This window comes from Miniopterus natalensis, chromosome 15, assembly GCF_054644295.1.
Source record: "Miniopterus natalensis isolate mMinNat1 chromosome 15, mMinNat1.hap1, whole genome shotgun sequence".
NCBI lineage: Eukaryota > Metazoa > Chordata > Mammalia > Chiroptera > Miniopteridae > Miniopterus > Miniopterus natalensis.
In genome coordinates, this window is record NC_142095.1 from 40,798,561 (window position 1) to 40,814,342 (window position 15,782).

The 15,782-nt window shown below is 45.3% G+C and overlaps 1 protein-coding gene across 5 annotated transcripts in view; it reads left to right on the plus strand.

The window, feature by feature from the left end:
- Window positions 1-2,446: 2,446 nt before the first annotated feature.
- PXK (PX domain containing serine/threonine kinase like) overlaps window positions 2,447-15,782 on the plus strand; it is a 69,309-nt gene continuing 55,973 nt past the window's right edge. For 4 of the 5 annotated variants that reach the window (XM_087825057.1, XM_087825055.1, XM_087825058.1 and 1 more), the window contains exon 1: window positions 2,447-2,570. In XM_087825057.1, coding sequence (XP_087681183.1) covers window positions 2,469-2,570 — 102 coding nt within the window. In that variant the 5' untranslated portion in view covers window positions 2,447-2,468. Of the gene's footprint in view, window positions 2,571-4,808; window positions 5,035-15,782 lie in introns of those variants that run through there. The other variant, XM_016205527.2, reaches the window with a different exon arrangement.

Genomic DNA, 15,782 nt, shown 5'->3' on the forward strand with positions numbered 1-15,782 from the left:
AAGACCCCAAGTTAATATTTTGGTGTATTTTCTTTCGGTGTTTTTCCTATAAATATATTTTTAAAACTTGGGATCATACAAATGCATGTACAGTTGACCCAGGAACAATGCAGGGGTTAGGGACTGACCCCGATGCAGTCGAAAGTCCACATATAACTTTGGACTCTCCCAAAACTTAACTACAATCAATCCTTGGTATCCAAGGGGGATTGGTTCCAGGACTCCCCATGGATACCCAAATGTGTAGATGCCCAAGTCCCTTATATAAAATGGCCTAGAACAATGCATATAGTTAGCTCCCTGCATCTCCAGATTCCCAACCATGGATCAAAAATACTGTTTTTGATCCACAGTTGGTTCAGCCTGTGAATGCAAAACGAGATACTGAGGCCTGACTGTATTTATTGAAAAAAGTCGACAGGCAAGTGGACCTGCGCAGGTCAAACCCCTCTTGTTCAAAAGTCAACTGTGTTGTTTCCCTCCCCCCTCCCCCCACTTACTATTATATAAAGAGCATTTCCCAGCACCATTAAATATTCTTTGATATCAGTCTGATTTTTTGGATGATTTTTAATCATTGGAAAATATTCTATTTATGATTAACGTGATTTGTCCAATTCCCTCTTGTTAGATACTTACCCTCACATGCTCTATATTTCCACTGATTTCTGATTATTTCCTTAGGATACCCTCCTAGAGGTAGAATTACAGAGTGAGAACATTTTCAAAGCCCTTGATATATATTGTTAAATCCCAGCCCTAGGCCTATTACATGGTAAATACTCAGTAAATAATTGTTGAATGAATAAATGCCTTTCAGAAAATTTGGAGCATTTTATATTCCCACCAGCAGTATGCAAGAAGAGCTTTGCCATGGTCAGTCCATACAGCAGGAGAAATGATTAAAGCAGAATTTGGGTGTCTGTGATTCCAGCAATGAAATAATCCATTTGCATTAAAAAAATAAAAGTTGGGTCTTCTCTAAGTGATATATGATTTTGTTTTAATAGACTGATGCTTTTAAGCACACTGGGACAAAATGGAATGCAGGAAGAGTTCTGATTATTTTAGGACTGAATCAGGAAGGTCCCTCTTGTGCATTGGGTTTTTCCCCTACGTCACTCTGTCCCAGCTCCTTAGCCACTTGGGGTTGCCCAACAATCCCATTAAGTCTGAGATCTGGAGAGGTTACCCTTTAGATACTGTCTAGCCTTTGCTGTGATATCAAATTGGGGGGCAGGGTATTCAGACAAGAAATGTTTTCTTGTCTGAAATGTAGAAATTTAGGGGATACAAATGTAAGAGAAACCCTCCATTATGTGAACTGAAGGGAAGGAAGGAAGGAATACTGAACTTCTGTTATGTGCTGAGCCCCTTCCCCTCTTAATGCATTCTCCATACCAACCTTTCCATACAAGTGTTTCTATTTTACAGATGGGGAGCTAGGCTCAGAGAGGTTGAGTAACTTCTTCAAGGTCACAAGGCCGGTAAATGCCAGAGCCCTGGAGATCCCGGTCCTCTAATTCCATCCCGTCCTCCTGGGACGCTGCCCTGGGACTGAACAGTGTGGGTGGGTTCTTTGTGGGGGGCAGGGGGAGGGGCGTAGGGGGAGGGTTGGAAGGAATGCCAGGACTGTGGCCTTGGGTTCAGACAGACTGTGGGACAAATTCGGGGCCAAGAAATTGGGCACAAAGTCCTCTGGCTCTGGGTGTGAGGTTCTTGGAGCTGGAGCAGTGGGACCGAGGACCCTAAGTCTGAGGTCTTGTGTGAGGCGCTCAGGGCCGAAGGCCTGTGGGCTGAGCTGAGCTGGGCCGGGGTACAGGCCGGGAATCCCAGGACCAATGCCCAGTTTTTTGGGTCCCCAATTAATTCAAAGAGCTTGGGTCTGAGGGTTCCCGAGTCCAAGGGCTCCAGCTGTGGGGTCTAATTCTGAGGGTCCAGCTCTTAGGCTCTTGGGTCTGAAGAGGGAGGTCCTTGGATCTCAAAGGCCTGGGGGGGAAGGTCCAGTTGTAAAGGTTCCAAGTCTGACAGCCCGTCTCCTGAGGGCCTGATGTGAGAAGCCCAGCCCTGAGCGGCTGGGTTGGGGGCCTGTGGGCCTGAGGGCTCCCGGGTCACATGGCTGAGGACACGGTCTTGGATCTGAGGGTCTCGGGGTGATGGCTTAGGGCGCAGTGCCAGAGGGCCGGCGCTGGGGGTGCCCGGCGCGCGGGGCGGCCGCGAGGACCCTGGAGAACGGGGGGTCGGGGCAGCGCCGGTGTGGGAGATCGGCGCTAGGACCCCGCGGGAGGCCGCGGCGGGGAGGGAGAAGGGCGGCGCTAGGACCCCGCGGGCCCGGCGGGCGGCGGCGGCGCGCGGGGCGGCGCGTGTTGACAGCGGCGGCGGCGGCGGCGGAGCCCGGCGGGCGGCGGGAGTCGGCGCCTGTGGTTCCTGCCCGCGGTCCCGAGGCGGTGGCGGACGGGCGTCCCGGGATGGCCTTCATGGAGAAGCCGCCGGCCGGCAAGGTGCTGCTGGACGACACGGTGCCGCTGACAGCAGCCATCGAGGCGAGCCAGAGCCTGCAGTCCCACACGGTGCGCGGCCCGCGGGCGGGCGGGCGGGCGGCGCGGGGCGGCTCCGGGCCGCGAGCGGCTGCGGGCGGCCCCGCAGGGCGGCCGGCGGGGATCGGCGGCCCAGGCCCGGAGGGCTTTGGGTTGCGGCGGTTCTGGGTCTGGGCCCCCGGGGCCAGGCGATCGCTGAGGTCCGGGTGGGCCGAGGGCGGGGATCGCAGCCCCCGGGCCAGAGAGCGGCGGGGGCTCGGCGCCCGGAGGGACTCGGAGTCGCCAGCGGTGCTGGCGTCCCGGCCCCGCCTTGGCCGGCGGGTAAACTGATCACTCGGGACCCTCGCGCCCTCGAGCCCGCCGCCAGCCTTCTCCTCTGAGGGCGCGGAGTTTCCCCCGGCCGCGGGGTCCGAGCGGCGGGGACGGTGCGCGGCGCAGGGAGGGAGCGGGACCCGGCGCCGCCTGGCCGGCAGCGGGAGGAGCGCGGCGGGTCTGCAGCCGCGGGTCCGGGTCGGGCGCTCGGCCGCGCGGGGACCGGGAGCGAGGCGCCCGGGCGCCGCCGAGGCAGGTGCCTGGGAGCGCGCCCCCCGGCGCCCGCGATGCAGGGGCAGGGGGGCCCTTAGAGCCTAAACCCCCGGAGCGACACGGAGGGGCCGTAGGTGCCCATAGTAAACACGGGCAGGTTCACTGCTGGTACTTATGCCGCCTTTATGTGGCTTTAAGACCGTGGCCGTCTTCACTGGCCTGCACCTCTCTTGGACGAGCACGCTGTGCGTTATGGTTTACAAGCGATGAACCCAGGAGCCGGGAACGACAGCAGGAGCTGCCAGCCCGCGCGACTTGGGGAAGTGATGAATGGGAAGAGAGAGATTCCTTAAATTGTAATGTTTTGTTAGGTCACAAATCAGACTCGGCTCAGAGGCTTGTTTGTTTACTACTGCAGCGTGCTTGGGGTTCATCATCTGCAGGCTGGGGCTCCACAGTAGCCTTCTGTTTCTCTTTTTGTTCCAGCTCTTGTGGTGACTTCAAAGAGACCTTTGATTCTGTTGTATTAAAGTGGGACTTTTTGAACCTCAGTTTCCTCTTCCAACAGCTGTGCTTTGCAGGGCTTGGATTGTTCAGTGTTCATTTCCAGTTGGGAAAATGATCCTGATTTTTTTAAAGTATATTTTATTTCGTTGTGCATCATCTTTAATCCTGTTCTACGGACTTGTGAGAAGGCAGTGTTTAGGACGTAATTTATTAAATTCTCTGTAATTTGTGCTAAGGGAGTATGAGTTAAGGGTTGAAATTTAGGGCAGGGAGTCAGGAATAAATTTTTTTTAATGTTTTTAACATTATTTATTGATTGATTTTAGAGAGAGGAAGGGAGAGAGAGAAACATGGATTTGTTGTTTGACTTATTTATGCATTAATTGGTTGATTCTTTTTTAAAAAAAAAAATGTGTCTATTGATTTCAGAGAGAGGAAGGGAGAGGGAGAGAGAGAGTCATTGATTGTCTGCCTCCTGCACGCCCCCTCCTGGGGATGGAGCCTGCAACCCAGGAATGTGCCCTGACCGGGAATCGAACCTCCATCTCCTGGATCATAGGACCATGCTCAACTGCTGAGCCTTGCAGGCCCGGCCATTGGTTGATTCTTATATATACCCCGACTGGGGATCAAACCCACAACCTTGGCTTATCAGGATGACTCTCTAACCAACTGAGCTACCCAGCCAGGGACAAGAATAAATTCTGCTATTAAATTCAATTTTTCACTTGACTTTTGGCAAGTATCTCATATAACCTTTTAAGAAGCGGGGATGATTGAGTCTTTTAGGTTTATTTTGTACTAAGATTCAAGAGAGAGAGAGAGAGACTTGCAAATGCTCCTTCCAGGAGTCATTCTGTGATGGCCACTGCCCCAGCCAGGTGCCTACCTTAATGGTCAGTTTATCCTTTAATTACTCCTTTAGTTTTGTTCCCTACCAGTCTGTGAGAGGAGCGACATTTCTTGTTCATTTTTTCGGTCCTGGTCCCTGGCATCTGATAGGATTTCATATGTGTTTGTTGAGTGATTACTAAGTGAATTGCAACCTCACTTTGCCTCTCTTTCTGTTTATGTAAAATGGTAGTGATGAGAACTGGGGCAGCATAGTATCTGAGGCACCAAGTTAAGGCGTCAGTGCTTCAGCAAGGTGGTGAAAGATATAATAGAATTCCTTTTCTATTGCAGAGCTTTTCTTTAAGGAATAAAGTAAAATAATTGAGGGTAGAGAGAATGGCAGTTCCTATAATGATGACTAAACACAAAAGACAGTGACTCACAGGAGACCCATAGAGGCAGATGTGTTGGAGTAAAAAAAAAAAAGTAGCATTGTCTTGCATAATTTTTGACTCTTCTGTGTTCTTGTCGTTTTAGCTGTAAAACTTGAGACTGAGAAATGTTGCGTCAGCCCTGAACTTGAGAAAATCATATGCTGATGCAAGTTTTTTGGACTATTAGTGCCTTCTGAGTAAGTCTCTGTAAAACAAGAACTGTTGGAAATTATTTTGGAAAGAAGTAGTTGTTCAGGGTGGTATATAGAAGAAAAAGGCATTGTTTTCTGTGGGAAGGTTGAAGATGGCTTTCTGGCTTGTTAGCCAAAGGGAGATGGTGTCCCAAAAGTCAGAGGGGCGTCTTCCCTTTGAATTGCTGAATCTCTAGGAAGTTGCGCCTTGGCTGGCAGAGAGAAACATGCAGAGAGTATATAGTAGACAGCCTTTGGGTTGAGACCTTAATAGGTGGGGTTTGGGCTGACACTTGCCAGTCATGTGACATTGGTTGGACGAGTCACTTAACCTTTTTGATGTTTAGTTTTATCATCAGTAGATGGGTTAATACATGCCTGCTCTGCCTGCCTCTTGACGTTGTTACCGTGCACAAATGAAAGAATCTTTATGAAGTACTTGTAAAACGCATTCCTTCTTCCGCCTGTTCACTCCCTGGCGACATTTATGCAGAGGGTTAAACACATTAAAATGTTAGTATTGCAAGTATGGTCATTTGTGTCCATAGTTCCTTTCATTTATCAAGGTTGTTTAACCTTGGGAAACAGAATTTATAGCAGAAAATTTTAGGTTATGTATGATTTAGGCTTTATGGACTGGAGAGGGAAACATTTTGTCAGTTGGAAAATAGAGATGCCAGAAGGGTGAAGGGAACACATGGTCACCACCAGAAAGGCATGTTGGGATGAACAACTGGCAGAAAGGAGGAAAGCTGGTAGGTGATACTGCGCCTGGCTGGTTTGAGTAATTTTATTTTTACTTTTATGGAGCACAGTGAATTTAGCTTCAGGAAATAGACCAGGCCTCTGCTGCAAGGAAATGAAGCTTCTATAAAATCAGAAAGGACAGTGTTTAGGGAGAGGATGCTTTTAGCATTTAGGGGGTGGGAGGAAAGGGAAGGATTTTCCAAACAAAAGGAATTCTGGTAAAAAGCCACACGGGTAAATTGTGGGAAAGTCTGGGAGGACTGAGAGAGAAAACAAGGGAAATCTGTAAATTCTTGGCTACATGAAAAGGAATGAAAAGGAAAACTTTTAAAGTCAATTGACTGAAAAAATGCTTACTTAGCTGAAATAGAAACCAGAGGACACAGACAGTTTTGGAGAGGGTTGTTATCAAGTATGCACATCTGAGTGTTGGTGGTCAGTGTGCTGTGGTGTGATAGCTCTTAATTTCAGTTTTCTCCTTTTTAAATATTCTGCTCTGAGGTTCTTCTGAATCAGGGCCCATTTTCTCTGTGTTTAGTGCATTTTGTTCTTGACAAACAAAAGATAATTTTAGTTATATTTAGGCATAACAGAAAAAATTTAAATCTGTGGAAAAGGTAATATTACATGTTAAGGTCTTTACTGAAACTGGATCTCTCCTTGAACCTTTGACTTTTAGAAACTGCATTCCTGCACGGTTTATTTATTTTCAACAACACTCATTCATTTAACAAAAACGTATTGAGTGCCTACCAACTGTGTGCCAGGCTCGTGCTGGAGACCTGGTGGTGAAGTAGACAGCTCCTGCTTTCACAGAGCTTTTGTTCTGTCAGATTCTGAGGGCTTCCATTTTACAAAGTGTGTATCTTCACCTGTCGCGGCACAGATGGTTTTGAAGTTCCTCTTGTGGCTTTGTTGATTGAGCTTCAGCTTCTTAATCAGCGACCTTTTTTGATAGTCTTTAAAACTTTATCCATTATGTTACCAGAATACCTCTTCAAATGTGAAGCCAAATTAGGACATCATTGTCTCCAGATCCTGACATTTTAAGGTGATCCAGTGTTCAGTCCCAGAATCTATCTGGTCTTCCTTTTGGGATGCTATTTGGAAGTTTTTTAGAATTCCAGTTTATACTGAATACTTAAAAAGGTTTTTTTGAAGATGTTTGGAAACAGCCACCCTGTGTACACAGCTTCCATATGGATTGTGATCTTGAAATTGTTCAAAGGCAGACAGTATGGTAGTTAACTTGTAGCACTTCCACACATTATAATAAAATAATAGTTATTTTCTGACAGTCTAATCAGTTGTCTTCTACTTAGTCATGTATTTTTCCTCACTTGCCCTTGAAACCTGGGATGAAGTCGGAAACCTGAGTTGGAAGCTTTTAGAGACTAGTAATTTAGAAATTGTAAATAATCTCTTCCTGTTGAGGATAATTTTTTGCAGCCTGATACAGGGCCTGGTAATTCTTAATCCTCATACATCACCTCTTTTGAGGGTTATCACCCTAGAAAGGTTTCTTTTGGTAGGAATACAGGTAAGAAGTTGGCTATTGTTACTAGGAGGAAACGTAGGATTCTGGGGCTAAAGTTTACTTTCTGTGAAAAGAGTTATATGCTTTGCTCCCTGGGGCAATCAGGGACACAGCCACCATGTGTGCACAGCTTCTGTATGGATTGTGATCTTGAGATTGTCCAAAATACAGAGTTGTGATTGAGGGTCTGAATGAGGTCATTTGGAGCAAGTAATACAAACCCACTGCAGGCAGGTTCCTTTTCAAGCTGCTAGAGGTTTCTGGTGGCTTCACACAAAATGAAGCTCCTTTATGTTCCAGCTTTTAGCATCCTGAAAATGGGAGACCTGGACCCGAACATTGTTTTAGAACTCGGAAGTGCTTCAGTGTTTCGGGTGTTGTGGGAGGGAGAGCAATAGACTTTTCTCATTGTTTTTTTCTGCTTAAACTTGTCAGTGACTTCTTTCATGAGTGACATGCACAGGGTAGGGGGAAATGAAGGTGTGGCTCCTTTTCAAAGGAGATGACGGGTCCATTGTTTTCAGTTTGAAATTTTTGACTAAGGACTATGGGACAAGCACTTATTGGGGGTAAACACTTGGACTTCAGGAGGGGAAGAGTTTGTGCGGATTAACCATTTAGTCTCCAGCTGATCTTGCTGACTACCAAATTCGTGGATGCTTCTGGCTGAAGATCATGATATCGAGTTGCTTCCAGCTTTCTAAAAGGGTGCAGTTGAAAGCAAAAGGGAATTCCATTGTCATTGTTGTCTTCAGATAATCAAGTATTTTTTGATAGCCAAGAGAGTACTCTTCTATTTATTAACATGTTAGTTTAGGGAATTCTCCCTGGAAAGTTTGGGGGTTTTTTAAACATCTTTGTATAATGTACATATCATTGATTTTACCCACTTAAGGTATACAACTCAATGGCTTTTAGTATATTCACAGAGTTCTTTATCTATCACCATAATCAATTTTATAACATTTTCATTACTCTGAAAAGAAACCTTGAACCTCTTCGCCCTTTCCCTGGAAAGTTTTGTAACATTGCAGGATGCTAAACTCGGGATGTATTCTAAGCACAACTTCTTTCTCTCTTCAGATCTGGTCCTTTAAGGATCTCGTCAGAGGACCAAATTCTTCATATACACTCATACACATGTTTATGTATGCTCTCAGAAGCTCACTGACCTAAAGCCTGCTCTTAGGCTGTGGATCACTGTTGGAAAAATTATTAAGAACTATAAACTTGGAGAGTTACTTATTTTAGTTGGTGAGATATGTGCATCTTAATGCAATACACAACCACAGATACCCTAGTTTATGAAAATCCTATACTTAGAACAATAGATGAATTATGTCCTGTTAGTGTGAAAAAAAAATTGCTATAGGTTGCAGCTTGTCTAGTGCACTTAGTTGTGCGTACCTCGCTGACTTACTAGACAGAAGGCTGGAAAGCAGGGTGCCTGAGCCCTAGCCAGGGTTCCACCTGCTTATCACAGAACCTCTGTTTATGAGATCTAAACAAGGCTGCCCACATTTCTTTGACATGGCTCATCAAAAACAGGTCATTTCTCTCCTCATTAATTCAGTTGAGTCTTGTTTATGGTGGTGGAAAGAGGGGATGAATGGAGTGTTGGTATGGCAGAATCCTAGATGTAAAAATATCTAAGAACCACCTGAAGAGGTGAAAAGGAAAAGCCGTGTTCAATCCAGGGCCTGCCTTTGAGCCTGCCCTTCCCCCAGGTGACAGGTGATTCCTAGGCAGAGATTCATTGCACTTTAGTCACACATGCACGCACATGCACATCCACATATACACATGCACATGCACACTTTCCTGTTTGCCCAAGCAGAGGGACATGAAGCCTGAATTGGGCCTGCTCACAACAGACCTCTAGTGTCAGGCCAAGGTTCTGGCCAGCTTGGGAGCATCCACTGACCTACCAGAGCTCAGGGAATGGCTGGATGGCACATTACTGTGCTCTAGGCGTCTCTGCATGTAACCATATAGATCTCCACAGTCACTAGCAGCCTTGTGCTCACTTATCCCATGAGCAGTCAGGCTGCTGAGGGTGGAGAGGCGGGTCGGTGCAAGGAGGGCACACCTCTGCCCCTTCCCACTCCTTATATGGTAAGGGCCACATGGGCATCTTGTTCACCCCTGTCAGTGTCTTTCTCTTTGAGATATATATTTTTTATTCTAAATCCGGCTTTTCATGTTTATGTATTGATTGCTATTTTGATTCAGTTTCAAGCTAGCACAGTCCTTGGCACATAGATAGTAAGCTTTGGCTGAAAATTGCAAGCATTTTACACACCTGTTGTTTCTTACTGCACTGGCACAGGTGAAACTAAATAACTGGGGGAGAGGGACAATGCCTTAATGACCTTGGACAAACTGCTTAATCTCTCCAGTCGTGGTTTCTTCATCTGTAAAGTGGGGCTAGCATGGGCTGCTGTGAGGATTAACTGTACTCAAATACATGGAGCAATCTGAACAGAGCTCAGCACATAGCATCAGCTGTTTTGTTGTTTATTACCTTTGTATTTGCCAGAGCCCTGGTAGCTTTTTAGTCACTCAAGTATGTTGAGTGGCAAAAGGAAATTTATTTATTTAAAAGTTTGTCTCATTATCAACTATGAGTACTTTTGCTAACAAATGGCAAAAAAAGATCAGTGACATCTCAAAGAGCACCCTCCACTCCCCTGTCCCCCGTTTCCCCCCTGAGGAACACGTTTGGCCAGCCAGGCCCAGAGAGGTGCTGCACAGGTGTCCTTACCCAGCCTGCCTGGCTGCAGAGCTGGCGGTTGGCGTCAGAGGCCTCGGAAGAGGTGGAAGAGGCAGGTGGGCCAGTGTGTGCTCTGCCTCTGAACTGCCAGGTGAGCTCCCGGAGGCCAGGCCTGAAGGGAGGAGGCCCCTTTCAGCTCTTCACCTCGCAGCTTTGGTTCATCACGGAGGAGCCCCAGCACTGGGGCACACACATCTCACCTCTGGCTGCAGAGTTAAAAAATAAAATAGAAGGCCATCTGCTATGTACTTTCCCCTGCCTCTTCCCCTACCAGTGACCATGCTGACATTTGTGAGTTTGTGGAGGGTGGCTGACATTCAGCATGCTGCTTCCTGAGAAAGGCACTGAGTTCCCTATAGCCCAGCTGACTCCCTTTCCCCTAAGTGGACATGTATGTATGCTGGGGTTGGACACAGTTCTCTGTGTCTACGTCAGAAAGCCTCTAAGGTGCTGGGAACCTTAGCAGGCACTTGTGAAGAGCCTCCTGCGTGCCAGGCACTGTGCTGTGTATTAAGATAAAAAGATGAATGAAACAGGGAGCTTGCATCCTTGGAGAGGGGGCAGACACCTAAACCAAAGGTGAAGGAGGGTACTCAAAGTGCTGCCGGTCTACCTGGGAGCAGTGAGATCACAGTGGGAGTAGCTCCATCCACACAGGTGCCCTGGGGTTTAGGGAACTAGGAAGGGCTTAACAGAGCCTTTCAGAGGATGTGTTCTAAATGCCACTGCCTCTGTTTTTCTTTAACTTACAAACTCCTTTCATAGTAACATTGAATTGTAAAGACCCCCTCTGCAAGTGATTTTAAATTTAAAAAGTATTTTATCCAGATCAGTACATTATTAAAAATTATATTAATGTGTGGGATCTGACTTATACTGGTTTTTGCAGTATTAGAGACAGTTAAGAATTGTGACAAGATGACTACAACTTAAGGCACTGATAAAGAGCATTTTAGACAATTTGCAGAATTACCACTTTAAAAAATTTTTTTTATTGATTTTTAGAGAGAGAAACAGCGATGTGAGAAACATCAGTTGGCTGCCTCCTGCACAACCCCTACTTACCAGGGATTGAGCCTGCAACCCAAGCATGTGCCCTGACTGGGAATGGAACCTGCCACCTTTCTGTGTATGGGACAATGCTCCAACCAACTGAACCACATTGGCCAGAGCCAGAATTACCACTTTTATGATGATTCTACTTCTTGTATTTCTAACGTCTCACTAACTCGTGTTTTGCCATTGGCATTCCTTTTGTCTGCCTTTAGTCATGGTCCATTATGGGCATGGAATGAAATCATATATAACAAAGAGCAAAGTCAATTAAAAAGCTGTGTAATGGTCAAAATCGTGACAAACCAACTAAATCATGAACACACTCATCTGATCTTGACCCCTTCCATGCTTCCTGAGTGCACACTTCGAGGCTCTTAGTCTGTTCTCAGTTAAAGGGAGAAAATATTTAAATAATTATTTTATTGACGGATTTTTTTTAAAAAGTAGAAATAAAACAGAAGCCTATAGCCTTTAACACATAAATCCTAAAACATCCTCCAGAGCCCCTAGTTGTTCATTGTTCTAAATTGCTACTAACCCACCAAACACTGATTTGGGTGAACATTTTCTCAGTTCTCCCATCCTGACTGCATAGGAATGGAGTTAATTCACGGTGCTGTCCAGTGGAAATATAATGCAAACCACGTATATAATTTAAAATTTTCTAGTAGCCACATTAAAAAAGTAAAAAGAAACAGGTAAAATTAATTTAAATAATATAATCTATTTGACCCATTGTATCCAAAATATTATCATTTCAAAAGGTAGTCAGTCTAAAAATTATTAATATGTTTTACATTCTTTATGTCTTAAAACATTTTTTACATCATGTATATTTTTACAATTACAACATATCTGAATTTGGACTAGTGCTCAATAGCTTGTGGCTGTTATATTGGACAGCACAGATATAGACATCAAAAATAATATCCAGCCCTGGCTGGTGTGGCTCAGTTGGTTGAGCGTTGTCCCATGCACCAAAAGGTCACCGGTTCGATTTCTGGTCAGGGCACATGCCCAGGTTGTGGGCTCAATCCCCAATAGGAGGCATGCAGGAGGCAGCTGATTGATGGTTCTCTCTCTCTCTCCATCCCTCCCTCCCTCTTTCTCTCTCTCTCAAATCAATAAAAACATATTTTAAAAATAATAAATAGATGTATGGTTACTAATATGTAAAGAGATTCATGTTATATTTTAAGTAGAAACAAAGCAAATCATAACACATTGTGTTTAATGCTTACATTTTTGTAAATATCTATGTTTATATCTGCAAATAAGTAGTGTATAACTGTACTATCCAGTACTGTAGCCACTAGACTAACTAATAAAATTTAAAATTCAGTCCCTTAGTGGCACTAGCCTAGTGGCTGCCATATTGGACGTCACAGCCTTAGGTCATTTCTTTCTTCAAACCGCTGAACTGATTGAGGAGGGCTGAACAGAGAGAGGACCTGCTAGCCCTGCAACCAGTGGGGCTTTGGGTCCACTGAGACCCAGAGCCTCCGTGGCTTTATCAGTAAGACACAGGAAAGAGGCTCCTTTATTGTGCAGCTGTCAGGTTTTAATAGGAGCATAGTGTGGAAGCAAAGCAACCTACTCAAAGAGCCTGTTCCATTTTGCCACAACTGAAATGAACTGCCATTCAGATTGCTGAGTATTCCATAAGCCTGCTGTCTACTTTAGGCATGTTCATATAAAAATATTCCTTTCTGCTGCTTCAGAACCTACCTAATGTTCATGGTGGGGCTTAACATGGTGAAGAGAATATCGTTTTTTACTTGTGCACAGCTTCTATGCATTGCCAGCTCACACTCAGCCCAGATTTACAGCCAGCAGTTTGTGTAGGTGCAGGGATAGTCAAGTCAGGAGACTGTAGGCCAGGCGTGTTGGGAGAGCTCTACAGCTACATTAGCTCATATTGCCGGGCCTGGGTTCTCATCTGCACTCTGCCCCTCACTCTCCAGCTTCTTCCTGACTTGAAGGACTGGTTCTGCCTGTTCAGCTTCCCTCTGTTCATCAAAATGAGAGGGTATGTGATGTGAAAGCGTTCTGCCCAAGGCCACAGAACGTAGGAACTGCTGTGTCCTGGGTCACACAGGCCACCGTGAGGTCCACTCTTATCACTTAGCGGAGTGCACCTGTTTAAGGCATTTACGCTCTCTGAACCTTGGGCTTCTTGGAAAAGAGAGATAGTGACACTGCCAAACGTTGCTGGGAGATGCAGTAAGGTGAAGGCATAGAGTGAGTGCTCCGTAACAGCAGTTATTACCGTGAGCTCTGAGGAGATGTGTGGCGGCATGGCACGTATAGTCACATGGTTGCTTATGAATGGGAACTATGTCTCAGGATAACACAGCGACATTTTTAGCTTATGTAGAATAAATTTATGTGTAGTCAGCCCTCTGTTATCCTTAGCGATGGTGACCGGTTCCACTGTAAATTATTGAAACCAGTAGGGACTCCCCTTGCTCGACTTCAACTTATAGTTTTAACCTTTTTCCCCACCAAATGTTGTACCACCCCTGATGCCAGGGGAAGGGTTAATTTATTTGACTTTCATTTTCTGGTTTCCCAGTCTTCCCAGCACAGTGAAAGTGCTGATGAGTTGTAAAGTGCCCAAAAGTTCCCTTGCTAAAGGGAAAAAGCTGATAGTTTACATTTATCATTGATATACTGTGCTCTTACTGAACTCAGATCATCTCTATTCTTACCTTGTCACTCAGGAGTCCTTCTGTGAAAGCAGCATGTTTTAAATTACATGTGTAGCAAACCAAGAAACTTCTTAAAATTTGTTTTTCCTGATTAGAAAAGTAGTGTATGCTCATTGAGGATATCCTGGAAAATAGAGAAAAATGAACTAAGAATTTAAACCGCACATAATTTTATCTCGAGAGACAACTGCTGTTACCAGTTGGTGTGGTTCCCTCCTCCTGTCAAAGTTATCACAGAATTTTTTATCATTTTTAATATTTAACATTATAGCATACACCTTTCCCCTTATAATAAAAATTATTTTAAAATACCCTTTTAAAGGCATCCACAGTCTTTTACTAAATGGATAACCCATAAATAATGTATCCGTTCTCTTATTGTTGATACCCACAATTATTTTAGGGGCAGGCTTTTTAGGTTATGTTAGGGGCAGGCTTTTTAATTAGCCCATTTTGAAAGTGGTGCAGAAGCTGGGACAGTAGAGGCTGGAGTCATGGTATTCCCTGTTAGAAATCAGAGACTGGTAAAATCGTTTCCCATGTTCAGAGAGAATGGCTGCTTTTTATTAATCCTTGGAGCTCTCCCAGTGCTGCTGCTGTCTCTTGTGCCTGGTTTTAAAGCCGTGATACATTCCCTGCAGACACCTTGTGCTTGCTGCTTTCTTAGCAGAGAAGTTACAAAGCTGCCCTTTGCGCCGGGTACTCTAAATATGAGATCTCATCTGATATCCACCACCACCCTGTTGGAAAGGTATGATAGTATAGATGAATAAACTGGGGCTCAGAGAAGTTAGGTCACAAAACGCAGTAAGTGGCAGTTGGGCTTACAATCAGGTCTCTGTAAATGGAAGCAGGTGCCCTTTCCCCTGGGCACATGTGAGGTGGTACAGGGCAGGGGTGCACATTGTGGCTGATCGGCGCAGTGACCAGCTAGCTGCTCCTTCAAGCTCCAGAAGGACTCCTGGTGGTCTGTCTTTGGGGCAGTGGCAAATGGGGGTAGGTAGAGAAGTGGCTCCAGGAGGAGGAGTACTTCATTATTAGCAGGTACTGGGGCTGGTGCCAGCTGAGGGCATGAGGGATGGGGGCTTTGCCACCTTAGCTACCAGCACCCACATAAAAATCAGTTTCCAACAAGATTGGAGTTTGTGTGTTTAACTGTCTTTTTTAGCCAGATTATGTTCACTGCATCTGTTTCTATACTTTTCAGGTATTGGCCCAAGGGATGAGAGGATTATTGAACAAGTGAAGGTTATATTTCATTTTTAATTACTATTTAATTGAGCCTCATGTTTTTGAGGGTTTTTCTTTTATTGCTTTGATGTAAGATGGAATACTGGTTTCTTGTCTTACCATGATATAATTTGCTTTTGGTGTCATTTAAGGGTCATTGTACTGAGGATGCTACAGGAAGTGCTATTTAAAATGCTGTATGTATTTTGTAGTTATGTCTGAGGTCAGAAGAACTTGTGATGCTGCTTTGCAGTATTTCTCCTAGCTGAACATTGGCTTGTCTTTGAAGTTGGTGTGGAGACTAGCTCCCCTGGCAGGGCAGGAACCTATCCCGCAGAGAAGAGCGTTGACTTCAAAAGGCTTGGGGAAGGGAGAGAGGGCTGAGCCATAGGGGATAGGGCCCTGCATGGCACTGCAGGAATCAAAGCATGCCTGTGCTGTGTTCCTTGTCCCTTCTGTGAACACAGAGTAGAAACTGGAGAATTTGTTTTGCATAAAGTTAAAGCACACGGTCCTATGATCCCATCAGTTCGATTTCAAATGAAATTTATTTCAGTTGAAAAGGAGATATACTTGGCTTCCCTCACCTACCACAGTGTAGGTCAAGACAATGGTGATTTTTCAGATGCTTAATGTTTTCATTGGTTTTGAGGGTTTTTTTGTGGGGGGGGGGGATTCACACATTATTGGGTTGCACAGC